The 27,907-nt window shown below is 37.2% G+C and overlaps 1 protein-coding gene across 1 annotated transcript in view; it reads right to left on the reverse strand.

Annotated features, from left to right (window-relative positions):
- LOC128652486 (uncharacterized) overlaps positions 1–27,907 on the reverse strand; it is an 868,114-nt gene that overhangs the window by 332,532 nt on the left and 507,675 nt on the right. The window contains exons 77-79 of the mRNA XM_053705422.1: positions 22,604–22,752; positions 7,952–8,169; positions 6,326–6,466 (exon numbers count right to left, since the gene is read on the reverse strand). Coding sequence (XP_053561397.1) covers positions 6,326–6,466; positions 7,952–8,169; positions 22,604–22,752 — 508 coding nt within the window. The remainder of the gene's footprint in view (positions 1–6,325; positions 6,467–7,951; positions 8,170–22,603; positions 22,753–27,907) is intronic.

The following is a 27,907-nucleotide window of genomic DNA, read 5'->3' on the forward strand; positions in this document are numbered from 1 at the left end:
CCGAATTGGGCCAATTCACCCTGTTTCCGCACAAGCCTTTAGGCTCGCTGGAAACAGGAGTTAAGAATCAGCGGACTATAGACCGCAGCTCCTTAACTCATATACCACCTCTGAGGCTGCGTACAGCAATCCACCTGATCCTATATGATCAGGCTGATTAACACCCCCTGCTAGCGGCTGCGAATCTGCAGGGGGCGGTATTGCACAAGCACTTCACTAGTTCACAATGCTGAATACGGACAGCATATGCTGTCCGCATTCAGCTATGTCTGGCGGACATGATACGCTACAGCGTATCATGTCCGCCAGACTTTAATAAATTGACCCCTAGGTCCAAAGTTGAGCTAACTTTTTTTGTGCTCGAGCTCAACACATGACTCACAATGTTTAGTCCAGCTGCACTATCCATTAATAATAAAGGATATGCTAAAGAGATGTTGGCAGCGCTAAACATTCTCTGGTAGTTCTTTTTTACCATGGACTTGTAATACCAGATTACATATTTTGGGCCAGATTACAAGTGGCGTGCTAGATAATTTGTTTGCTCGCATGCAAACACAGCGAGAAGTAAACTTTTAATGCTGAGGGTTAGCACGTGTCTTACAAGTTGAAAGTAAACTTTTAATGCTGAGGGTTAGCACGTGTCTTACAAGTTGAAAGTAAACTTTTAATGCTGAGGGTTAGCACGTGTCTTACAAGTTGAAAGTAAACTTTTAATGCTGAGGGTTAGCACGTATATTACAAGTTGAAAGTAAACTTTTAATGCTGAAGGTTAGCACGTGTCTTACAAGTTGGAAGTAAACTTTTAATCCTGAGGGTTAGCATGTGTCTTACAAGTTGAAAGTTAATTGTTTGTGCGGGAGCACACTAACTTCAGAACTTCGGCTATCGCAACCCCGTTAACCTCATCCCAATGGAGCACTTTTAAAAAAAAAAAAACGCTAACTGAAACCCTGTAAGACCTACAGTGCTAAACCTGAAGTGTGTTGTGAATATTTTACATCACAATGTTCTTCACATAGAAAAAAAATATCTTATTTTTAACTATACATTTCTATATATATCGGATACAAAAGTCTTGCAACACCTGCCTCTACATGGATTTCAACATCTTTGAATAGAAATAAAAAAATATAATAATAATAATAGAAAATAATAAATTATATACTAAATAAAAGGAAATTGTATGTAGATTTCAAATCTGACCTTAAAATGTATCACTTTATAACTTAAAAGAACATTATAGAATAAAAATGAAGCGCGTGTAAAAAAACCCATTTCGTTGTTTCTCATATAAAATATGTAACACATCAGTTTTTTACGGGTACATTTGAAATTTTATAAAAAAAAGCACAGGTAATGAATAAAATGGACATATAAATACAGTTCTTGAAACACAATACATCTAATATATTGATTGGATAGTCCTTATATTTTAGCACTAGCGCACACCTTTTGGGCATTGTATGGATTAGTTTTTCCCAAAGTCAACAGAAATCACCCAATGTCATCTGTAAGTTATACTTTCAAGCAACTCTTTTTTATTTCTTGTCTGTTACTTTGATATGTCTGCACTTAGTGTTCTCCACAAGTTCTCTATAGCGTTCAAATCAGGTGATTGGGCAGGCAATTTCAGACAACAAACACCTTTGATTCCATACCAGCTCTTCACAGTCATTGCTCAATGGCAAGGGACATTGTTGTCCTGAAACACAAAGTCATGATGTGGGAATAAGTCAGCAGCACTAGGAAGCATTTTATCGGTTAGGACACCAATATACTTGCTTGCATTCATTCATTGCACCATTCCATTAGCAATGCACATATGCAGCCACACAAGACCTAATCATTACAGATGTTGGGTACTTCAAGGTTCTCTTGGTACACTTTGGTTTGAATTCTTCCTCAGGATATATATGATCATCACTAATAAAACGTTTTCCCAGTCAGCTGTTGATCAATGTTGATGTTGCTTGAGCCCACAGCAGAGGCTTCCTCCTTGCATTACAGCCTCTGAGTCTAAAGGAAAGTAGTCTGCAATGGACTGTTGATGAAAAAAAGGTAATAGAAGTACTTTCTGACCATGCTCTTGTCATCTCAGGTGATTTCAGCATCCTATCTTAATGGCAAAGTCTCTTAAGCACTGTGTTGTCTACTTCCGATGAACATGACAGGAATATACTGTGTTTATGTTGAGCAACGGATCCTGTTCCTTTATGATGTTGGATTATCCTGGACACAGTAAAATGCTAATAATTCAATTTTAAAGCAATTTGGGGGAGGAAAGTCTTTCTCGCAACGTTATGATAGCATATATGTCAGCAACAGACACATTCTTTCTCGACATCTTAACTGGCTGTAAAGCTATGGCCTCTAATTGGTTGATACAACTAGATACTCGATCCGGTCTTACTTTTTAAACCTGATGATGCGTTTGTTTTTGTACCATAAAAGTTGTTGGACAATAAAAACTAAACATAAAAAGTTGATCTGTTTTCAGATTTGAAATCTACATTAAATTTCCTTTTATTTAGTATACTAGTTGATAAGCCTGCCCAGATGGCAGTCTATGTGTTGAAAATACAACCCCCAAGCTACAAAAAATAAAAAACAGAAAAAAATAAACAAAGCTATCAAAAATAAAAAAAATTAAACTAATACCCCTAAAAAATAATAAATCCCCCCAAAATAAAAATACCCCCTAATCTAACACTAAACTACCAATAGCCCTTAAAAGGGCTTTTTGTAGGGCACTGACCTAAGTTTAAAAGCTCTTACATTAAAAATAAACAAAGTCCAGCCTAACAGTAAAACCCCCACCCACCAAACAACTCAAAATAAAAAAAACTAACACTAATAAACCTAATCTACCCATTGCCCTGAAAAGGGCATTTGTATGGGCATTGCCCTTAAAAGGGAATTCAGCTCTTTTGAGATTTGCCCCCAAAAAAACCCTACTCCTAAAAAAAAAATATTTTTTTAAAAAAAACCTAACACTAAAGCCCCAAATAGGTACTCACGGTTACAGAAATCCAGCGGGTCCATCATCTTCATCCACAGCGAAGGCATTGCGGAGCGGAGGTCTGGAGCGGTCTTCCCAGATGTGACGATCCTCAATGGTGGTTATCTTTGGCAGCGTCGCCAGTCCTCGGCAGCAGCAGTCCTAGATGGCAGCGGTCCTCAGCGGCGGCGGTCCTCAGCGACATGGAGTCTCCTCTTCATCCGATGTGCGTGGTATACTGAATATTGAATGCAAGGTATCGCAACCAATTTGGGGTACCTTTCATTCCTATCGGCTGAATTTTTCAAAACAGCCAATAGGATTAAAGCTACTAAAATCCTATTGGCTGTTCAAATCAGCCAATAAGATTTCAGTAGCTCTCATTCTATTGGCGGCTAAATTTTTCAAAACAGCCCATAGAATGAGAGTTACTGAAATCCTATTGGCTGTTCAAATCGCCAATAAGATTTCAGTAGCTCTCATCCTATTGTCTGATTTTGAAAATTTCAGCCAATAGGAATTAAAGCTATCCCAATAAATATGGGGTACCTTGAATTCTTTCTTCAGTGTGCTGCAGACGATCGCCTTCGCTGAGGACCACCGCCGCCGAGGAGCGCCACCACAGCTGATGACTGCCGCTGAGGATCGCCACTTCTGGGAAGACCGCTGTGGACCTACACTCAGCGCCGCCTTCACTGTGAATGAAGATGATGGACTCACCTGGAAGAAGTAATATAAAATAGAAGGCCAGAGGGTACAGCGCTGCAACACCCTAGGGTATGCGGCTTAAGATGGTGTCCACGACTGGATGTATATATATATATATATATATATATATAGAGAGAGAGAGAGAGAGAGAGAGAGAGAGAGAGAGAGAGAGAGAGAGAGAGAGATAGATAATTAATATACTCAGAACTAAAAATACCCAAGTATTATAAAAATGTTTATAAAATCAATCAATGCTGAATAGAATTAAAATAAAACATAAAATAAAACAATGGATAAAATTCTGACAATTAATAAAATTCTTACAATGTAAAAAATATATAAATATTCGATTTAAGCATATATTGGATGATCCTGGATGAAGGACTATAGGAAAAACTCTATAGTGAATATTTGATAACATTCTAATACTTTTCAAATATTCACTAGAGAGTTTTTCCTATAGTCCTTCATCCAGGAGCATCCAATATATGCTTAAATCGTATATTTATATTTTTTATCCATTGTAAGAATTTTATTAATTGTCAGAATTTTATCCATTGTTTTATTTTATTTACTGTCACATTAAATGTTATATTTTAATTCTATTCAGCATTGATTGATTTTATAAACATTTTTATAATACTTGGGTATTTTTAGTTCTGAGTATATTAATTATCTCTCTCTCTCTCTCTATATATATATATATATATATATATATATATATATATATATATATATACATACATCCAGTCGTGGACACCATCTTAAGCCGCATACCCTAGGGTGTTGCAGCGCTGTACCCTCTGGCCTTCTATTTTATATTACTGATTCATTGGAATCTGGTTGGGAGATTCCGCCTTTTTAGGTATAGCTTGTATGGTTATATTCAGTGGCGCTGCAAGATACATATATATTTAATTGATCCCCTCACCTGGAAGAAGACCTTCTCCGCCGAACTTCTGAAACCGTGAGTACCTATTTGGGGCTATAGTGTTAGTTTTTGTTTAAAAATTTTTTGGGGGTTTTGTTTTTTAAGATTAGGTTTTTTGGGGGCAAATTTCAAAAGAGCTGAATGCCCTTTTAAGAGCAGTGAAAAAGAGCTGAATGCCCTTTTAAGAGCAGTGAAAAAGAGCTGAATGCCCTTTTAAGAGCAGTGAAAAAGAGCTGAATGCCCTTTTAAGAGCAGTGAAAAAGAGCTGAATGCCCTTTTAAGGGCAATGCCCAAACAAAAGCCCTTTTCAGGGCAAAGGGTAGATTAGGTTTATTAGTGTTAGTTTTTTTTATTTTGGAGGGTTTGGTGGGTGGGGGGTTTTACTGTTAGGGGGGACTTGGTTTATTTGTAATGTAAAAGAGCTGTTAAACTTAGGGCAATGCCCTACAAAAAGCCCTTTTAAGGGCTATTGGTAGTTTAGCATTAGATTAGTGGAGGTTTTTATTTGGGGGGCTTTTTATTTTCATAGGGATTAGGTTAATTTTTTTTATTTTGTATAGTATTGTTTTTTTATTTTTTGTAATGTTAGCGTTTTTTTTTATATTCTTTAATTAGATTAATGTAATGTAATTTTTTTGTTTTGTATTGTAATGTAGTAATTTATTTTTATTGTAATTAAGGGGTTAATTTAGGGGTTGTTAGGTTAGGGGGCTTACTCATTAAATTAGTTTTTTGCGTTGTGGGGGTTGGCTGTGTAGGAGTTAATAGGTAAATTAGGTTTAATATGTTGGGGGTTGGCGGATTAGGGCTTAATAGATGTATTAGGAAGTTTGCGATGTTGGGGTTTGCGGATTTAGGGGTTAATAATTTTATTCAGTAGCTGGGTTTTTTCCTTAAAACTTTGTGCGAGCGGTTAGTTTTTTTTGTAAATACTTATTGTGGGCGCTTAGGTTTTTTTTTAATACTTATTGCGGGCGTTGTAATGCTCCGTTTGCGTTTGGTGGATTCCGAAATAATCCACCGGGATGCAGCTTCACTGCATCTAAGTGAATTATTTTGGCTGCACGCGCAGCCAACATTCTATTGGTTGCCTCGAGCTGCCAACATTCCTTTGAGGATGCGTGCGCAACTGCCGACGGTGACGGACATTACAAACGCAATTAAAGTATAGATAGGTACTGTATATGTATTTTTTCTGACAAATTTCAAAAATGTATTTCAACTTGTCAGTCTCTTGTATTCTGTTATAGCCATCTACTAATCACAGACTAGTATATGCATACACTGGGAACTCGTGCACATGCTTAGTAGGAGCTGGTGCCTCAGAAAGTGTACAGATAAAAAGACAGTGATTAATTTAATAATGGAGGTAAATTAGAGAGCCTCTTAAAACTGCTTCTATCTGAATCCGAAAAGTTTAATTTTGAATTGAGTGTTCATGTAATATTTTTTTTGTTTTAACACTAAGATCTGTGTCAAGTACATATACCAGGTGCCTTTAAATTTATTCAGACACTGAAATAGTGACAGCAGCATTTTCCACCAGCACTGCTTAGTGACAACTATTACATAATAAAGCCCCAGCATACTATTACATTTGTATAAGCCTTTAAACTACAATTTTATAATGTTGAACCACACAACCTTAGGTACTTATAATTATAAACATATAAATATTTACTTACTTTGTTCTGCTCATTGAAAAGTGTGATTATTGTAAATGTGTCAACTTCATTTGTTAATGGCAGAGACATAAAATAATCCTTTGCTCTTCTTTGTAGTTGTGTTAAACTTTGTTGGTGTTCCAGGATTGTAGCAGCTGTAGTCTGAAGAAAATACCAAAAATCAATGCACATTATTTCATTATTTTCTATTAATAAGATTGCACGTTTGTGTTATATGCATAAATTAGCAGATTGGTTTTAATCAAGCAAACATTTTGGTTCATACAAAAGATTTGGTTCAGATTTGATTTCGATGATTCAGATCATCAGAATTATGTTCATAGTCATGTTCAGTTTGTTTGAATATTTGGATAAGAATTCTGTGCAAACCAAAATTTGTTCAATTGTATTACAGTCAATCCAGAAAAGTCCACAAAACCTTTCATTTTAACAATAAAATTACACTGCTATGAAATGACATTTCCAACAATTGAAAGATCCAGTGCTAAATGTGACACGAGAACATAAAGGAACTAGAACCATTTTTACAAAGAGAATTCAAACAATAAATTGAAATTAAAAGCATCTGATAATTACAGTAATATCAATTACTGATTATTATTAATCACCCCTTTGTCTCCCCCTATCTGACCTTTCACTTCCCACCACTACAACCTTTTAGAACCATCTTTTTTTCTTTCTTTCAACAAGGCAAGTAGAATCAGACATGGACTCTGCACTACTAATGACAGTGCTGGTGGCAGTGGTACTACTGGTGGTGGTGGCTGCGGTAGCCGGAACTATAGTACCCTCAGACTAACAATTTTATAACAGAATAATATAATTACTGGTATATATTATTAGCTACTATTTTTTTTTTTTTTTTTTGGTGCCTCCACTGCAATAACAAATATAATTTAAATCAATCCTCTGTCAGGATTGGACAGGGGAAGTTATACACATGAATAATCAGACCCCTGTGCATCACTGGGAACAAATTAGCTGATTTGTCAAAATATCTCAGCTACTTCCTATTTCCTGATTTCTCTGTCCCTTTTTGCCTCTGAAAGCACAGAATAAAAAATGAAACAAATGCAACTAACAAACATTAAACATTTTTTTATTCGCCCATTTACAACCCCAGTCCATTTGTCTAGTCATTATCTGAAGAAGTAAAAGGATAAAAGAGGGTGACTCCTAGTGCAGATCAGTGAGTACAATAATCATCCACTGGTAGTTACCAATAAAATGAATACTCACATATCATGAAGCACACTATAGTGCAAATGTAGCGAGCTGGATATATTACAGTGGCCCAGCGTACATTGATACCAAGGCTTGTTCCTGGATCCATGGATTTTCCAGACCGCACACCTAGGCATTATCTTTGCCTTTGAAAATTGTGAGTACCATTTTTTCTATATGTGGAATTATTTAATTGTGTATTGGCTACACTAGGAGGCGCCCTTTCTCTCTTTGTATATTATCTGAAAATGAATGCACATGCTACAATTTATTTTCCTACTACCTTTATTGCCAGTCTATTTCATTAAATACCACCACTTTCAGTAGATATTTGCTAAGTCAAATTAGCACTGATTTATTTTTTACTTAGTTAGGGTTTACTATTACTTGTAAGATACTCACCATTAGTTTGCAGTAAAGATCGGGCTGAAGCTTTGCAAATGCTTTTCGAAGTAACAACTCTAGTAGACTTTCCTCAGAAGGACTGTAATTTAGTATTGTTGATCCTGAACTAATGTCAACATTAAGATGAGGCTCAACTTCTGAGGCTGCCAGGTAAAGTCTGAACTGATCTGAGCACAAAACTCTATGGCCATTGAAGGATATGATGGAGAAGGAGTCTGTAGGAAAAAAAAAAAAACAGATTTACCTTAAAAATGTATAATACTTAAGCACTGTACTGGGTGTGTTTTGTACTATAAATTAATTTAGATTCTCTGTATGAAATAATGTAATAAGATTACACAAAACACGTATTAGAGTGGCGCTCAAGTGGAGCTGAGGAAGTGTGTACTACTATGGAGGTCTTTATAGGGAAAATTGGTTTCTATACAGAGTCTCTTCCAAATCATCTGACACATTCATGCATTCATTTAAAAAGGATTTTGTTAAAAAAGAATTTATATATATATATATATATATATATATATATATATATATATATATATATATATATATATATATATATATATATATATATATATATATATATATAAATAACACACAGTCATATATATATAAATGACACAAAGTCTTATAGACAGAATTCAATACATAAAATAATATTCAGAAGTTGATTTTCACAATGTTTTGAACAATATGGTGTGGTCACACCTAGACAATATTTAAAAATTTCAACTCCTAAAGATTCTAAAATAGCCTGTATAATAAGCCAATTTATAAATAATAAGCACAAAGTTTAAGAATTGATACTTTGTATGTGCCGATAAGAAAACATAATTTATGCTTACCTGATAAATTCCTTTCTCCTGTAGTGTAGTCAGTCCACGGGTCATCCATTACTTATGGAATATTTCTCTTCCTAACAGGAAACTGCAAGAGAATTACCCAGCAGAGCTTGCTATATAGCTCCTCCCCTCACCTGTCATACTCAGTCATTCGACCAAGCATACGAGAAAGGAGGAACCATAGGGTACAGTGGTGACTGGAGTTTAATTAAAATTTAGACCTGCCGTAAAAACAGGGCGGGCCGTGGACTGACTACACTACAGGAGAAAGGAATTTATCAGGTAAGCATAAATTATGTTTTCTCCTGTTAAGTGTAGTCAGTCCACGGGTCATCCATTACTTATGGAATACCAATACCAAAGCTAAAGTACACGGATGAAGGGAGGGACAAGGCAGGAACATTAAACAGAAGGAACCACTGCCTGAAGTACCTTTCTCCCAAACACAGCCTCCGAGGAAGCAAAAGTGTCAAATTTGTAAAATTTTGAAAAAGTGTGAAGCGAAGACCAAGTCGCAGCCTTGCAAATCTGTTCAACAGAGGCCTCATTTTTAAAGGCCCAGGTGGAAGCCACAGCTCTAGTAGAATGAGCTGTAATCCTTTCAGGGGGCTGCTGTCCAGCAGTCTCATAGGCTAATCGTATTATGCTACGAAGCCAAAAAGAGAGAGAGGTAGCCGACGCCTTTTGACCTCTCCTCTGTCCAGAGTAAACGACAAACAGGGAAGAAGTTTGACGAAAATCCTTAGTTGCCTGCAAATAGAATTTCAGGGCACGGACTACGTCCAGATTATGCAAAAGTCGTTCCTTCTTTGAAGAAGGGTTAGGACACAGAGATGGAACAACAATCTCTTGATTGATATTCTTGTTAGTAACTACCTTAGGTAAGAACCCAGGTTTAGTACGCAGAACTACCTTGTCTATATGGAAAATCAGATAAGGAGAATCACAATGTAAGGCAGATAACTCAGAGACTCTCCGAGCCGAGGAAATAGCCATCAAAAACAGAACTTTCCAAGATAACAACTTGATATCAATGGAATGAAGGGGTTCAAATGGAACGCCTTGAAGAACATTAAGAACTAAGTTTAAGCTCCACGGCGGAGCAACAGACTTAAACACAGGCTTAATCCTAGTTAAAGCCTGACAGAAAGCCTGAACGTCTGGAACTTCAGCCAGACGTTTGTGTAGAAGAATAGACAGAGCAGAAATCTGTCCCTTTAACGAACTAGTAGATAAGCCCTTTTGTAAACCCTCTTGTAGAAAGGACAATATCCTAGGAATCCTAACCTTACTCCATGAGTAACACTTGGATTCGCACCAATGTAAATATTTATGCCATATTTTATGGTAAATTTTTCTGGTAACAGGCTTCCTAGCCTGTATTAAGGTATCAATAACCGAATCCGAGAAACCACGCTTTGATAGAATCAAGCGTTCAATCTCCATGCAGTCAGCCTCAGAGAAATTAGATTTGGATGTTTGAAAGGACCCTGAATTAGAAGGTCCTGTCTCAGAGGCAGAGACCACGGTGGACAGGACGACATGTCCACTAGGTCTGCATACCAGGTCCTGCGTGGCCACGCAGGCGCTATCAGAATCACCGAAGCTCTCTCCTGTTAGATCTTGGCAATCAAAGCATTGGGAATGGTGGAAACACATAAGCCATGTTGAAGACCCAAGGGGCTGTCAGAGCATCTATCAGCACCGCTCCTGGGTCCCTGGACCTGGATCCGTAACAAGGAAGCTTGGCGTTCTGACGAGACGCCATGAGATCCAGATCTGGTTTGCCCCAACGACGAACCAGTTGAGCAAAGACCTCCGGATGAAGTTCCCACTCTCCCGGATGAAAAGTCTGGCGACTTAGAAAATCCGCCTCCCAGTTCTCCACGCCTGGGATGTAGATCGCTGACAGGTGGCAAGAGTGAGACTCTGCCCAGCGAATTATCTTTGAGACTTCCAACATCGCTAATACCTCCCCTAGCAATGTGCGGAGGTTCTCTAGCTTAAATTTAAAATTGGAAATCTCTGAATCCAGTCTCCCTGGATCAGATCCGTCACCCACAGAATGAAGCTCTCCGTCCTCACGTTCTGCAAACTGTGACGCAGTATCTGACATGGCTCTCATCTCATCCGCGCGCTCTATCCTTAACCCAGAGCTATCGCGCTTGCCTCTTAAATCTGGCAACTTAGATAATACTTCTGTCATAACAGTAGCCATGTCTTGCAAAGTGATTTGTAAGGGCCTCCCTGATGTACTTGGCGCCACAAAATCACGCACCTCCTGAGCGGGAGGCGCAGGTACTGACACGTGAGGAGAGTTAGTCGGCATAACTTCCCCCTCGTCGTCTGGTGATAATTTCTTTACATGTAAAGATTGACTTTTATTTAAATTAGCATCAATGCAATTAGTACATAAATTTCTATTGGGCTCCACATTGGCCTTTAAACATAGTGAACAAAGAGATTCATCTGAGTCAGACATGTTTAAACAAACTAGCAATGAGACTAGCAAACTTGGAAATACTTTTCAAAATTAATTTACAAGCAATATAAAAAACGTTACTGTGCCTTTAAGGAGCACAGAAAAACTGACACAGTTGAAATAACAATGAACAAAAATAGTTATAGCAACCAAATTTTCACAGTAAATGTATTAAGTTAGCAAAGGATTGCACCCACCAGCAAATGGATGATTAACCCCTTAGTACCCAAAAACGGATAACAATTATATAATTAACGTTTTTCTCACAGTCAAATACACTGTCACAGGACTACTGTGACTGATTACCTCCCTCAAAATGGATTTTGAAGACCCCTGAGCTCTCTAGAGACAATCTGGATCATGGAGGATGAAGTAGACAGATTGTGACTGAATTTTTACTGCGCCAAAAAGCGCTAAAATAGGCCCCTCCTACTTATATTACAACAGTGGGGAAGCTCAGAAACTGTTTCTATGCAGAAAACAAAAATGGCCATGTGGTAAAAATCAAGCCCCAATAAGTTTTATCACCAAGTACCTCACAAAAAACGATTAACATGCCAGTAAACGTTTTAAACATACATTTAAAAGTTATGTATTATTATTAATAAGCCTGCTACCAGTCGCTTTTACTGCAGTTAAGGCTCATACATTATTTCAGTATTTACAGTATTTTCAGAGTCAATTCCATTCCTTAGAAAATACATTCAGTGCACACACACACACACATCAGCATGATACCAGTCGCTATCGCTGCATTTAAGGCTGAACTTACGTTACAATGGTATCAGCAGTATTTTCTCAGTCAATTCCATTCCTCAGAAAATAATTTACTGCACATACCTCTTTTGCAGGGGGACCCTGCATGCTATTCCCCTTCTCTGAAGTTACCTCAATCCTCAGATGAGAACAGCCAGTGGGTCTTAGTTACGTCTGCTAAGACCATAGAAAAAAACCCAGGCAGATTCTTCTTCTAAAGCTGCCTGAGAATAAACAGCACACTCCGGTGCCATTTAAAAATAACAAACTTTTGATTGTAGAAATAAACTAAGTTAAAAAAACACCACAGATCTCTCACAGCTTCCTATCTAGTTAGGCTGCAAGAGAATGACTGAGTATGACAGGTGAGGGGAGGAGCTATATAGCAAGCTCTGCTGGGTAATTCTCTTGCAGTTTCCTGTTATGAAGAGAAATATTCCATAAGTAATGGATGACCCGTGGACTGACTACACTTAACAGGAGAAATGACCATATAGTGTCTTAATATATATCTAGTACAAATGCTCAAAGGTACATAGTTGTAAAAAAATGTGCTACATAAAAGCTAGGATTCTCAGGAATTGAATGTTCTCCAAGTTCAATAACGTCTTTGATATAAATCTAAGACTAAGGTGGTAACAGAATTTGATAATGTCTTATGCATAGACCTGTAATCGTTAGTATTTACTGTAAAGTCCTTAAATTATTTCCTGTAGTGGAATTGTTTGTGTATCTGATTCCCAGAGTAATGTTACGTTCAATTCACCATATACCACAAATCTCACATCAGGTTTAAAAATTGGACATCCAACTATAACTCAGGTTATAATTCAAATTATAGACCACAGAGACAACAAAGAGAACAAACTCAGAGAAATGGAGGTTATCAACGAGAATATAGACAAGACAACAAAGGAGATTTTGATCATAGAAGACAGTGGGGTAACCATAGAGGAGAATATAGAAATAGTTATGGAGAACAATGGAGGAATACAGACACCCAAAAATATGAGGGAGAATACCAACATAATGATTATCAATATAGGGATAGAAGAGAATATAACTACAAGACTGGATATAGATCAAACTATGAGAAAAAATGAATAAATAATACAAACTACACTACTAATAGAAGACAAAATAGACCACAAGAAAATGAAAATGATGCAGAATGTACAAGCAAGTTGCTTTTTGACACACACAGCAATATCGGTATAGTTTTCTTCAGTTAGGTAATGCATGTATTCTTGTAACACACATTAATATTTTTAACATAAATAAAAGATTATATTTTTTAGGATAATATCAAACTAATATAGAAATTACATTTTACCTTATTTTGCTGTTCAATGCAAATACATATTCAGAATTTTTCTTTGTCAAAATTACAATTTTCCTTGCGTTGACAACAGCCAGTAAGTTAGCTGCAAGCATCCAAAAATACATTTGATAAACTCTCCACCAATGCAGCCTCAATTGAAAATTAGAATTTACTTGCTGAATTTAATTTTCAAGTCATGTTTTAGTACAAATTTGCACCATTATTAAAATGTAAGCCTGAAAGGTTAGCAATGTTGAGGTTGTGTGAGTTTGCTAATGAAACAAACATTGATGTCTTAAAGGTGCGGAAGGCATTCTAGAGGAAGGAGATGACAGTGATGAAAATGGGATTTGAGGAATAGTCCTGAGTTCCAAGTGACTAGTCAGCAACATTTCTAACACAACACAACAAAATCCTCATAGTTATGTAATGTCACAAAAAATACATTTTATTTTTGGACCACAATTTAATTAGTTAAGAAAAACCTCAAACATATATTTTTTTTATTTATCCACAATGTAGTATAATGTAACTATTAAGGGCTAGATTACAAGTGAGGCGCTAGCTTCAAGTGCGCCCGTAAAGGGGCAAATTTGCCCATTTAAAGAGGCATGATAAATAACCAGCCATTACAAGTGGCTGTTTAATGCTACCATGAGCTTGCTGTTTCACTTTGAGCTAAGCGCAATTAACCAGAGGTCAGACCTCTAGTTAAAGATAAAAAGTTGCCCCAATTGCACCCAAAATAAAGTGGACAATACTTCATAATAATATATTAATATGAATATTTTTATTTTATTTTTTTCAAAAAAATCTCCAGTAGTTATAAGCGGTTAAGGAGAGGGGATGTGAGGTGTTTGAATAAAAAAACAGCACCAAAAGTGCCTTTACATGGAGGTGAATGGGGGACTGTGTTTTCACTATAAATACATATGTATATGCTTATATACATATATATTTATGTCATATACATATATATTTATTTATTGCTGCCTTATGCTGTGCGATTTGCCCCCTGCACTAGGTGGTTTGCCGTGTCTGTCTGCATAAAAACGAGGCTCCCTCATGAGCGCTTGCCTTTACATGTGCTGGTATTACTGAGTGGTGCACAAATATCGTGCTCGTGTAAGCTCAATATTGTGCTCCGCTCGTAATCTAGCCCTAAGAGTTGTGCTGTAGCTTTTTATTTTATATAAATGTGATTTGGATGTACATTTGTTTGATGCCAAGACTTTGCAATTAACTAAAAGGTGTATAAACTGTATGCTGTTCTTTCAGCAGTGTTAGTTTGCGTCCTATGGTTTTAAAAACTATGAAGTTGGCATAATAAATTAATTACACCTCAAAGAACCTGCTTCAGTCAGAACATTATATATAGAAGTAAACATTAATGTAAGCCATGCAACGACTACTTTATAGCACAAAAAGCATTAATCATTGCTATAAAGATGTAAAGGCTCTCAGGTGTTAATAATTTTATACTTCATAAATTCTTATCATTCAATTTATAGGGAACGAATGTTTGAAAGGAGCAGTTATTGAAAATATCTGAGGCAAACCTGATATTTAAGTCAGAAATAAAAGACTAATAGTAAAGTTTTTCATATTATAATTTATGATATAAAATATAACGTTAGAAATTCTAAAGAAATAAAAAAAGTATTTAAATACAATATTTAAAAAAAAATTTTTTACTAAAGAACATGGAATAATTGGCCACAATTAAAAAATATTAAATTAGATTTTCAGTACTATTCATACAATAAAACACAAAGTACAAGTTGTATGTACCATGTACAATTATAGGGGCCGATTTATCAAGTATCTGATGAACTGCTTGTGCAATGTTGCCCCCTGCAGATTCGCTAGCAGGGGGTGTCAATCAACCTGATCGCATGAGATCGGGAGGATTGATGTCCGCAGCCTCAGAGGCAGCGGACGAATTAAGGAGCAGCGGTCTTAAGATCGCTGCTTCTTAACTTAGCTCGCGTGGAAACAGGGGTATACAGCCCCATTCGGGCCGTGATAAATCGGTCCCATAGAGTGCAAAAGTGTCATATGAAATAATTCTGGAATTAATCTAAACAATATAAAAGAATCAGTTTTAAAATAATCAATAGCTAAATGTAGAATGAGTGGGCAATGAAAAAAAACAGGGATACATAGGGCCAGATTACGAGTGGAGCGCAAAAATGTGCTTTCGTGAGCACTATATGTGCGCTCCACTCGTAATACCAGCGCATGGAGCACACTTCCATAGGCTCCAATGGGAGCCTCATTTTCATGCCGTGAGACACAGCATGAGAACTAGCACAGTGAAGGGGGTAAGTTACGCAGCGATGGGTTGCGCATATAAAAAATATATGAATATATACATCTATATCTATGTGTTTATAAATGCATACAATGTCTGCATTTATCATTGCACAAGCTTGTGCAATGCCTCCCCCTGCTAAATCATCCTGATCATATCGGATTGGGATGATTTCAGTCCGCCATCTAAACAGTCTTACGACCGCTGCTTCTTGACTTATGTTTCAGACAAGCTTGAAACGATTGGCGTAGAAAGCAGCATCTGCTGCTTAATAAATTTACCCCTTTGTGTTTATCACCTCAATTGGAAATTTTTTATGAATCCACCACCCTTTCTTTAAAAAAATGGTTCCTCACTTACCTTACCTGACCCCTTGTTTTGGCTTTTTTTTTTTTTTTTGTGGAAAATGCTTTCATTATTATATTTCCCAGTGCAAAAGTGAAAAAACAATACACTTAAATAGCATTAAAATGTGAACAAACCATACCCCTCTCAGGATTCAAACTGCTACAGTTTTCTAACTGCACAGAGGGGTATGTTTCAATGCTCAATTGTTTGTTCACATTTTGATTATTTGCATAATTGATTATACATGCTATTTAAGTGTGTTGTTTTTTCACTTTTGCACTGTCTGAGGAAGGGGCTTTCGACCCCAAAACGTCACAGTAGTGTAGTTGTTTGCTTTAAATTTCAAATCCAGTGAGTGCCGCCACAACTTTTGTATGGGTTCTTTTTTTTATATCAATATATAGTGAAGTATGTACAAAATTTATGTCTGCTAAACTTTCACATAAAAATTGTGAATATAAACATAAAATGGCAAAGAGTATTGTCATACAAGGAGCAAAAGTGCACATAATATTAACCATAATGAAGTATTGACAAAACTCATGTCCATTAAATGTTGACATAAACATCATAAATATATACAAAAAATGGCAAAAAGTATAGTCATACAGTGAGCAAAAGTGCACATAATATTTAACATTTCTAATTGGTGTTAATATCATTTACTAGCAACCTAACTGTATACAATAAAATATATCAGACCTATATTAATGATCCAATAACATAGATGGACAAGATACAAAATTTACAAAATATAGAAAATTAGGAATTTAGAAACTAAGCCCGTGGCTCCAAAACATATTTGACAAATATTATATATATATATATATATATATATATATATATATATATATATATATATATATATATATATATATATATATATATATATATATATATATATATATATATATATATATACAGGGAGTGCAGAATTATTAGGCAAGTTGTATTTTTGAGGATTAATTTTATTATTGAACAACAACCATGTTCTCAATGAACCCAAAAAAACTCATTAATATCAAAGCTGAATAGTTTTGGAAGTAGTTTTTAGTTTGTTTTAGTTATAGTTATTTTAGGGGGATATCTGTGTGTGCAGGTGACTATTACTGTGCATAATTATTAGGCAACTTAACAAAAAACAAATATATACCCATTTCAATTATTTATTTTTACCAGTGAAACCAATATAACATCTCAACATTCACAAATATACATTTCTGACATTCAAAAACAAAACAAAAACAAATCAGTGACCAATATAGCAACCTTTCTTTGCAAGGACACTCAAAAGCCTGCCATCCATGGATTCTGTCAGTGTTTTGATCTGTTCACCATCAACATTGCATGCAGCAGCAACCACAGCCTCCCAGTCACTGTTCAGAGAGGTGTACTGTTTTCCCTCCATGTAAATCTCACATTTGATGATGGACCACAGGTTCTCAATGGGGTTCAGATCAGGTGAACAAGGAGGCCATGTCATTAGATTTTCTTCTTTTATACCCTTTCTTGCCAGCCACGCTGTGGAGTACTTGGACGCGTGTGATGGAGCATTGTCCTGCATGAAAATCATGTTTTTCTTGAAGGATGCAGACTTCTTCCTGTACCACTGCTTGAAGAAGGTGTCTTCCAGAAACTGGCAGTCGGACTGGGAGTTGAGCTTGACTCCATCCTCAACCCGAAAAGGCCCCACAAGCTCATCTTTGATGATACCAGCCCAAACCAGTACTCCACCTCCACCTTGCTGGCGTCTGAGTCGGACTGGAGCTCTCTGCCCTTTACCAATCCAGCCACGGGCCCATCCATCTGGCCCATCAAGACTCACTCTCATTTCATCAGTCCATAAAACCTTAGAAAAATCAGTCTTGAGATATTTATTGGCCCAGTCTTGACGTTTCAGCTTGTGTGTCTTGTTCAGTGGTGGTCGTCTTTCAGCCTTTCTTACCTTGGCCATGTCTCTGAGTATTGCACACCTTGTGCTTTTGGGCACTCCAGTGATGTTGCAGCTCTGAAATATGGCAAAACTGTTGGCAAGTGGCATCTTGGCAGCTGCACGCTTGACTTTTCTCAGTTCATGGGCAGTTATTTTGCGCCTTGGTTTTTCCACACGCTTCTTGCGACCCTGTTGACTATTTTGAATGAAACGCTTGATTGTTCGATGATCACGCTTCAGAAGCTTTGCAATTTTAAGAGTGCTGCATCCCTCTGCAAGATATCTCACTATTTTTGACTTTTCTGAGCCTGTCAAGTCCTTCTTTTGACCCATTTTGCCAAAGGAAAGGAAGTTGCCTAATAATTATGCACACCTGATATAGGGTGTTGATGTCATTAGACCACACCCCTTCTCATTACAGAGATGCACATCACCTAATATGCTTAATTGGTAGTAGGCTTTCAAGCCTATACAGCTTGGAGTAAGACAACATGCATAAAGAGGATGATGTGGTCAAAATACTCATTTGCCTAATAATTCTGCACTCCCTGTATATATATATATATATATATATATATATATATATATATATATACACACACATACACTAGAATATACACATACAGTATGTACTCTAGCTAGCATATCTGATATATCTAGGTTTAAAATTACTGTCATAAACTAATCATCTGTACCAGTAATTAATAATGTCAAATTCAGAGTTAAAACCTCTAAGTACCAGGCTATCCAACTTGTAGATCCAATAGATCTCTTGTCTACACAATATTTTGAACTTATCCCCCCCCCCTCTTTGGGGTCTGACATCCTGCTCGATAGCCAGCCACCTGAAGGAACTCAAATTTCTATGATGTACCTCAATGAAATGTTTAGATAGAGCTGAGCATGCCCTTTCATTTGTAATATAAGACAGAAGTTCCATTATAGATGTACCGACCTCCCAGGTCATCCTTCCTACATATTGCCGTGAGTGTACAATCAATTAGGTATATCACAAATTTGCTAGTGCAATTAGCACATCCCTTACTCTCAAACTCTTCCAATGGGCTGGTAGAGCAGAAAGTATTAGAGACATGAATGTGGTCACATGATCTGCATCATCTCTTACCACATTTGTAGGTACCTTTGAAGTGCAACTAAGAACTTTTTGAGCGACCAGCTCTCAAAAGACTTGGAGACACAAGGTTACCAGAAGTAAGGTTTCTTTTATAGACACACTTACAACCCCTCTCCACTGTTGGTCTCAACTGTTTATCACCCATCAGGATTGGTAAATTATTTTTAATTATGGAGCAAACCCTTTCATAATGGTTTGAGAATGCAGTCACAAAAAAGGTACTTGTTTATCCTGAGAAGAAGAGTCAGGGTGCTTCTTGGATATACTTTTAAATAAAGTGCTCCTGTCCATCTGACGGACCTCTGCAAAAGCACCCTCAAGAATTATTCTGGGGCAACCTCTAGTCCTCAAACACTTAGTAAGTTCTCTGGTCTCTCTTAGGAAAGTAATTTCCAATATACAATTGCATTTAACACGCATAAATTGCTCCTTAGCAATCCTCTTGAACACATGTCTTGGGTAACTGCTACGGGCATGTAGGAGAGAATTGCCAGAAACAGGTTTCCGAAACAGATAGGAGAGTACACACCTACTGCTAATAGAGGTGAAGATCATGTCCAAGAAATTAATACTCGTTTTACTCCATTCAAATGTAAATCGTAGCCCAACACCATTGTTGTTCAAATAGTCAACAAAGTTTTGTACATTAGTTGACTCTGAGGACCAGATAATCAGAAGTTCATCTATGTATCGTACATATTTAACCAAATGTTGGGAAAACATGTTACCATCTCCATAGACGTGTATCCGCTTCCACCACCCCATAAAGAGGTTTGCATAGGATAGGGAAAATTTTGCCCCCATCGCAGTCCCATGTCTCTGGAGGTAGCATCTTTCAGAAAACATGAAAAAATAGTGTTCTAATAGAAATCTAATCATCCTGATGATAAAACACTTAAGTTCACTGAACAGGTCGGCATAAATCCAATAGCTTCCAAACCACATTTGTGTGGAATCGAGGAATACAGGAAGACAACGTCCACTGTTATCCAACTATACTTCTTTCTCCACACAACCTGTTCCATTTTAGACAAAACATGAGTGGTATCTCTGATGTAGCTCGGTAAGCTCTAAACCAGAGGTTGCAAAAATTGGTCGATAAATTGGAAAGTGGTTCCAAAAGGGAACCTATACCAGCAACAATAGGTTTACCCTTCACTTGGCTAAGGGCTTTTGGAGGTTGTGAAAAATGGGAATTACCGGATTATCAACCAACAGACAGTCAAAGGTGATTTTGTCTATGTGGCCTGTTTCTAGACTATCATCCACCAGATCCCTTAATTGTGCCTTGAACTGGAGAGGTAGGTATGTGCCTAGGTCATTTACTTGTATAAATGCCTAGTCTACATACATATTCTTTTTCATTATGACTAAACTGCCTCCTTTGTCTGACTGTTTGATGACTATATCTAAGTTGGCTTGTAAACTTGATATAGCCTCCCTTTCCATTCTCAACAGATTAGAGGCACAACCCAGTTTAGATTCAGAGAGAGCAGTCAAGTCTTCTACAACCCTCTTATGGAAAATTTGCCCCTAGCCTGTAAAGGATAAAAGTTGGATTTAGACCTAAGTCTGCACTGAGTAATGCCCCCCAAACCAACTGCCTGGTTCGACCAGAATCAGCTAAAACCTCCAAAGAGGTCAGGGCACAAATGTCCCCAAAATATTATTGGTCATTGGAAACCTCTATCCATCTGAGCTGTTTCATTGAAATGAAAATATATTTTTCAAAGTTAAATTTCTAACCAATTTATTCACATCAAGAATTGTTTTAAATAGATTGAAATTGCATGAAGGAACAAACCCCAAACCATAACTAAGTACTTTTCTTTCCAGATCTGTGATCTGGCAAGAAGAGAGATTAATAACCATATTAGTATTTACTGGTATTTCGTTCTCTATGTGTTCCTGTTGCCCCACACATATCTTGGATTCTCTTCTGTCTATAGGTTGTCTAACTCTCTGTTTCCTCCACCTCGAGGTTGTTTGGGGACCCACTGATAAACCTGGGTATTTGTAGTTGTTTTTTTAGTGGCCAGAGAAGCATTGGTGGTAGCATTACAACAATAAGACTCCCTTTGGGTATTAGATCTACTCTGTTGTGGTGTGGAACCCAATAGGTTTGATCCTTTCAGAAAACCTTTAACCTGAGTCCCTGGTTTTAAGGTTCCCTTATTATTTAGTGGGACCTGTGAAGTGGGCAGCACATCCTCCCCCTCTGAGCCAGACAACCCATCCAAATCAAAACTAGATGCAAATCTGTCTTCATCAGCATTGTCTGGTTCAGAGTCAGAGAAGGCAACCCTCTTAGGATGATCATGAACAGTCTGCCTAGCCCTTCTATTTGGGCGTCTCCTATGTCTATTTTGCCCTCCATTATGTTGACTCTCAGATTCGGAAGCCTTGGGGTTATACCATTTACTACTGCGCTGGCGTTGGTGCCATATTTATACAACACCTGTAGTATAGTACTTCTCGTCCCTAAGGAATTTAGAATGATTAATTTGTATGACTAGTTTTTTCGATTCCTCCATAGTTACTTTAAGTATATTATCAAACTATATATATAAATATATAAATTACACTGCTTATTTTTATTCATATCAGCCGGAAGCTGTATAATCTTAATGTTAACCTAATATAGAAGAACATCCTTGTATTGAATTTAAAAAGCAATCAATTTAAAGGAGCAGTCAGTAACAACCTGGTTCCAGCGCATACAATGTCATATGTTGGGAATTTATTGATTCACAAGCCCCTTGGAATCATTTTAAGGGACAAATATTTAGAAAGGATCCATATGTCCCATCTAAGTTTCTGTTCTCTTATTTTAAGATGTTCCATATCTTGAAACAGGTCCCCAATTTCGTATTAGGTGTATCATGCTCGAAGACGTCCTCCAATTGTCATCATCTGTCTCTTTAAGTGAGAAAAAAAGAGTCTGTATCTACTGTATTCTCCAAAAATATAGTAATTGAGAGCCAATAAATATGCTAAAATATTCAGTCACTAAAAAGGATTAAATATTCCGCTGGTATCTGGGTGCAAAGCAAATAAAAAAGAGAAAGGAAAGCCAGTGGAAGCCTATATGGATATAAAGCGTCAAAGAGTCTTAGTCGTAGGTTATTGTAAGCCACTACATATACATAAGGACACCGTAGGGTTACTCTAGACCAAGATAATTTGGTCTATCAATTTAGTGTCAGAAGATTACACTGAAACACACTTACTTCTGTAAAACTATGCTTTCTTTATCCTGCAAAAATATTTCAGTATAAAAACCAAGATCACAGTTCTGTAGTAACTGACATTTTCACTACTACCATTTTTATGAAGAGGTACTATATTATCAATTCTCAAATCAACAGGAACAACTCCTGTTAGTGGTTGAGAAAAATATCAGCTAATGGTCCATTTAGCACACATCAAAAATATATGTTGTAAAAGCACTTTATGTTAAACAAAATCAAACATAAAATAACTATAAACTCAGGAGGATGTTTTTGTGTATAACTTACCTTGATTACTGCTTCCATCAACATTAGCACTACAATGATCAATAAGAGGCATCAGCAAGTCATCCCATTTATTACTGTAGTTGTGAAGTATCAGTGGATATCCTGATACAAATGTCTTTTCAATTGGTGCCAAAACACTGCTATCTTGTCTATAAAAAAAAGGTAAAGCAAAAGTTATGATGCTGATCTCTAATTATTATTTTTTTCTCAATGAACTGAATCAAAATCTTTAAAGCAGGATTCTAATGCCAATACACAAAATAAATCAAAAGACTAATATGTATATAATATGTTGCTATGTTACAGATTCCACTAGGACAGGTTACAAATATATTATTATGTAGCAGGTTTTTTGTCAAATTGTTATTAAATCTAAATAAGAATGTATTTGCTTAGTTGTACATGTTTTCACGTCAAGCGTTGTGGCAGGATTTGCTTTATTTCGTAGCTGTGATTTGATCTCTTAGATCTCTTCATGCTCAGCTATCTGCCAGGAGTGATTTGCTGCTCTTTCAACAAATGATAGCAAAAGAATGAAGCACATTTCATTAAAGACGTAAACTGAAAAGGTTTTTGAAATTTCATGCTCTATCTGAACCATGAAAGAAAAAAATTGATTTTCTTGTCCCTTTTAATGACAATAACGCTTAGTGAAACATCAATTCTATCAACTAATTTAAGCCATAAAATATGCATTTGGTAGAACAATTTCTTCATTTTTGAAGTGATAACAATTCATCCTTTGCTCTGGGATATATAGGTCTGTGCCACTTGGAGTAGGCATATGTTTTAAAAAAGTATTTTCTACTGTTAAAAAATATAGAATCTATGACCTGTTTGATAATAGACAGTTCCCAATCATTAGTAAAGGACCACTAAACTTGACATTTCAACAACGCATAAAATGGTTCATTATTGCAATATTTAAGTTACCTGTTTTCTGTTACCTGTGGGTGAACCCTGTACTCTACAGCTTCCACCTGCGTCTAGCTTGCAGGAATCTAGAGTTTATACCTGTTTCTGCTACCTGTGGATGATCTTGTCCTCTTTAGAGGACAACTGCTTTCAGCAGCTGATACCGACCTTCTATCGGCTAGATTTGGAGTTTGGCGTTAGCCGTGAAAACCAGCGTTAGAGGCTCCTAACGCTGGTTTTAGGCTACCGCCGGTATTTGGAGTCATTCAAAAAAGGGTCTAACGCTCACTTTTCAGTCGCGACTTTTCCATACCGCAGATCCCCTTACGTCAATTGGTAATCCTATCTTTTCAATGGGATCTTTCTAACTCCGGTATTTAGAGTCATGTCTGAAGTGAGCGTTAGAAATCTAACGACAAAACTCCAGCCGCAGAAAAAAGTCAGTAGTTAGGAGCTTTCTTGGCTAATGCCGGTTCATAAAGCTCTTAACTACTGTACTCTAAAGTACACTAACACACATAAACTACCTATGTACCCCTAAACCGAGGCCCCCCCACATCGCCGCCACTTTTTAAAAAAAAAAAATTTTTAACCCCTAATCTGCCGACCGCCACCTACGTTATACTTATGTACCCCTAATCTGCTGCCCCTAACACCGCCGACCCCTGTATTATATTTATTAACCCCTAATCTGCCCCCCACAACGTCGCCGCCAGCTACAATAATTAACCCCTAATCTGCCGACCGCAAAGCGCCGCCACCTACATTATAGCTATGTACCCCTAATCTGCTGCCCCTAACACCGCCGACCCCTATATTATATTTATTAACCCCTAATCTGCCCCCCTCAACGTCGCCTCCACCTGCTTACACTTATTAACCCCTAATCTGCCGAGCGGACAGCACCGCTACTATAATAAAGTTATTAACCCCTAATCCGCCTCACTAACCCTATAATAAATAGTATTAACCCCTAATCTACCCTCCCTAACATCGCCGACACCTAACTTCAATTATTAACCCCTAATCTGCCGACCGGAGCTCACCGCTATTCTAATAAATGTATTAACCCCTAAAGCTAAGTCTAACCCTAACACTAACACCCCCCTAAGTTAAATATAATTTTAATCTAACGAAATAAATTATCTCTTATTAAATAAATTATTCCTATTTAAAGCTAAATACTTACCTGTAAAATAAATCCTAATATAGCTACAATATAAATTATAATTACATTGTAGCTATTTTAGGATTAATATTTATTTTACAGGCAACTTTGTAATTATTTTAACCAGGTACAATAGCTATTAAATAGTTAAGAACTATTTAATAGCTACCTAGTTAAAATAATTACAAAATTACCTGTAAAATAAATCCTAACCTAAGTTACAATTAAACCTAACACTATACTATCATTAAATTAATTAAATAAAATACCTATAATTACCTACAATTAAACCTAACACTACACTATCAATACATGAATTAAATACAATATCTACAAATAACTACAATGAAATAAACTAACTAAAGTACAAAAAATAAAAAAGAACTAAGTTACAAAAAATAAAAAAATATTTACAAACATTAGAAATATATTACAACAATTTTAAACTAATTACACCTACTCTAAGCCCCCTAATAAAATAACAAAGACCCCCAAAATAAAAAATGCCCTACCCTATTCTAAATTACTAAAGTTCAAAGCTCTTTTACCTTACCAGCCCTGAACAGGGCCCTTTGCGGGGCATGCCCCAAGAAGTTCAGCTCTTTTGCCTGTAAACAAAAACATACAATACCCCCCCCCCCCAACATTACAACCCACCACCCACATACCCCTAATCTAACCCAAACCCCCCTTAAATAAACCTAACACTAAGCCCCTGAAGATCATCCTACCTTGTCTTCACCTCACCAGGTATCACCGATCCGTCCTGGCTCCAAAATCTTCATCCAACCCAAGCGGGGGCTGGCGATCCATCATCCGGTGGCTGAAGAGGTCCAGAAGAGGCTCCAAAGTCTTCATCCTATCCGGGAAGAAGAGGCGATCCGGACCGGCAACCATCTTGATCCAAGCAGCATCTTCTATCTTCATCCGATAAAGACCGGCTCCATCCTGAAGACCTCCACCGCTGACCCATCTTCTTCCGGCGACGTCCAACTGAAGAATGACGGTTCCTTTAAGGGACGTCATCCAAGATGGCGTTACAGGAACAGCCAATAGAATGTGAGCTCAATCTGATTGGCTGATTGGATCAGCCAATCGGATTGAACTTGATTCTGATTGGCTGATTCCATCAGCCAATCAGAATATTCCTACCTTAATTCCGATTGGCTGATAGAATCCTATCAGCCAATCGGAATCCGAGGGACGCCATCTTGGATGACGTCCCTTAAAGGAACCGTCATTCTTCAGTTGGACGGCGCCGGAAGAAGATGGGTCCGCGGTGGAGGTCTTCAGGATGGAGCCGGTCGTCATCGGATGAAGATAGAAGATGCCGCTTGGATCAAGATGGTTGCCGGTCCGGATCGCCTCTTCTTCCCGGATAGGATGAAGACTTTGGAGCCTCTTCTGGACCTCTTCAGCCACCGGATGATGGATCGCCAGCCCCCGCTTAGGTTGGATGAATATTTTGGAGACAGGACGGATCGGTGATACCTGGTGAGGTGAAGACAAGGTAGGATGATCTTCAGGGGCTTAGTGTTAGGTTTATTTAAGGGGGGTTTGGGTTAGATTAGGGGTATGTGGGTGGTGGGTTGTAATGTTGGGGGGGGTATTGTATGTTTTTTTTTACAGGCAAAAGAGCTGAACTTCTTGGGGCATGCCCCACAAAGGGCCTTGTTCAGGGCTGGTAAGGTAAAAGAGCTTTGAACTTTAGTAATTTAGAATAGGGTAGGGCATTTTTTATTTTGGGGGTCTTTGTTATTTTATTAGGGGGCTTAGAGTAGGTGTAATTAGTTTAAAATTGTTGAAATATTTTTCTTATGTTTGTAAATATTTTTTTATTTTTTGTAACTTAGTTCTTTTTTATTTTTTGTACTTTAGCTAGTTAATTTCATTGTAGTTATTTGTAGGAATTGTATTTAATTTATTTATTGATAGTGTAGTGTTAGGTTTAATTGTAGGTAATTGTAGGTATTTTATTTAATTAATTTAATGATAGTATAGTGTTAGGTTTAATTGTAACTTAGGTTAGGATTTATTTTACAGGTAATTTTGTAATTATTTTAACTAGGTAACTATTAAATAGTTCTTAACTATTTAATAGCTATTGTACATAGTTAAAATAATTACAAAGTTGCCTGTAAAATAAATATTAATCCTAAAATAGCTACAATGTAATTATAATTTATATTGTAGCTATATTAGGATTTATTTTACAGGTAAGTATTTAGCTTTAAATAGGAATAATTTATTTAATAAGAGATAATTAATTTCGTTAGATGTAAATTATATTTAATTTAGGGGGTGTTAGTGTTAGGGTTAGACTTAGCTTTAGGGGTTAATACATTTATTAGAATAGCGGTGAGCTCCAGTCGGCAGATTAGGGGTTAATAATTGAAGTTAGGTGTCGGCGATGTTAGGGAGGGCAGATTAGGGGTTAATACTATTTATTATAGGGTTAGTGAGGCGGATTAGGGGTTAATAACTTTATTATAGTAGCGCTCAGGTCCGCTCGGCAGATTAGGGGTTAATAAGTGTAGGCAGTTGGAGGCGACGTTGTGGGGGGCAGATTAGGGGTTAATAAATATAATATAGGGGTCGGCGATGTTAGGGCAGCAGATTAGGGGTACATAGGGATAATTTAAGTAGCGGCAGTTTACGGAGCGGCAGATTAGGGGTTAATAATAATATGCAGGGGTCAGCGATAGCGGGGGCGGCAGATTAGGGGTTAATAAGTGTAAGGTTAGGGGTGTTTAGACTCGGGGTACATGTTAGAGTGTTAGGTGCAGACGTAGGAAGTGTTTCCGCATAGCAAACAATGGGGCTGCGTTAGGAGCTGAACGCAGCTTTTTTGCAGGTGTTAGGTTTTTTTTCAGCTCAAACAGCCCCATTGTTTCCTATGGTGGAATCGTGCACGAGCACGTTTTTGAGGCTGGCCGCTTGCGTAAGCAACTCTGGTATCGAGAGTTGAAGCTGCGTTAAATATGCTCTACGCTCCTTTTTTGGAGCCTAACGCAGCCTTTATGTGGACTCTCAATACCAGAGTTATTTTTATGGTGCGGCCAGAAAAAAGCCGGCGTTAGCTTTTCGGGTCGTTACCGACAAAACTCCAAATCTAGCCGTATGTTTCTACAGCAGTCACACCTACAGATATGTTCTCTTACTGCATGTTCACCTCTCTCTCTTGTATCTGGGTTTAAAGCTTACCACTTCTATATGACTGA

The sequence above is a fragment of the Bombina bombina genome, chromosome 3 (genome assembly GCF_027579735.1).
Source record: "Bombina bombina isolate aBomBom1 chromosome 3, aBomBom1.pri, whole genome shotgun sequence".
NCBI lineage: Eukaryota > Metazoa > Chordata > Amphibia > Anura > Bombinatoridae > Bombina > Bombina bombina.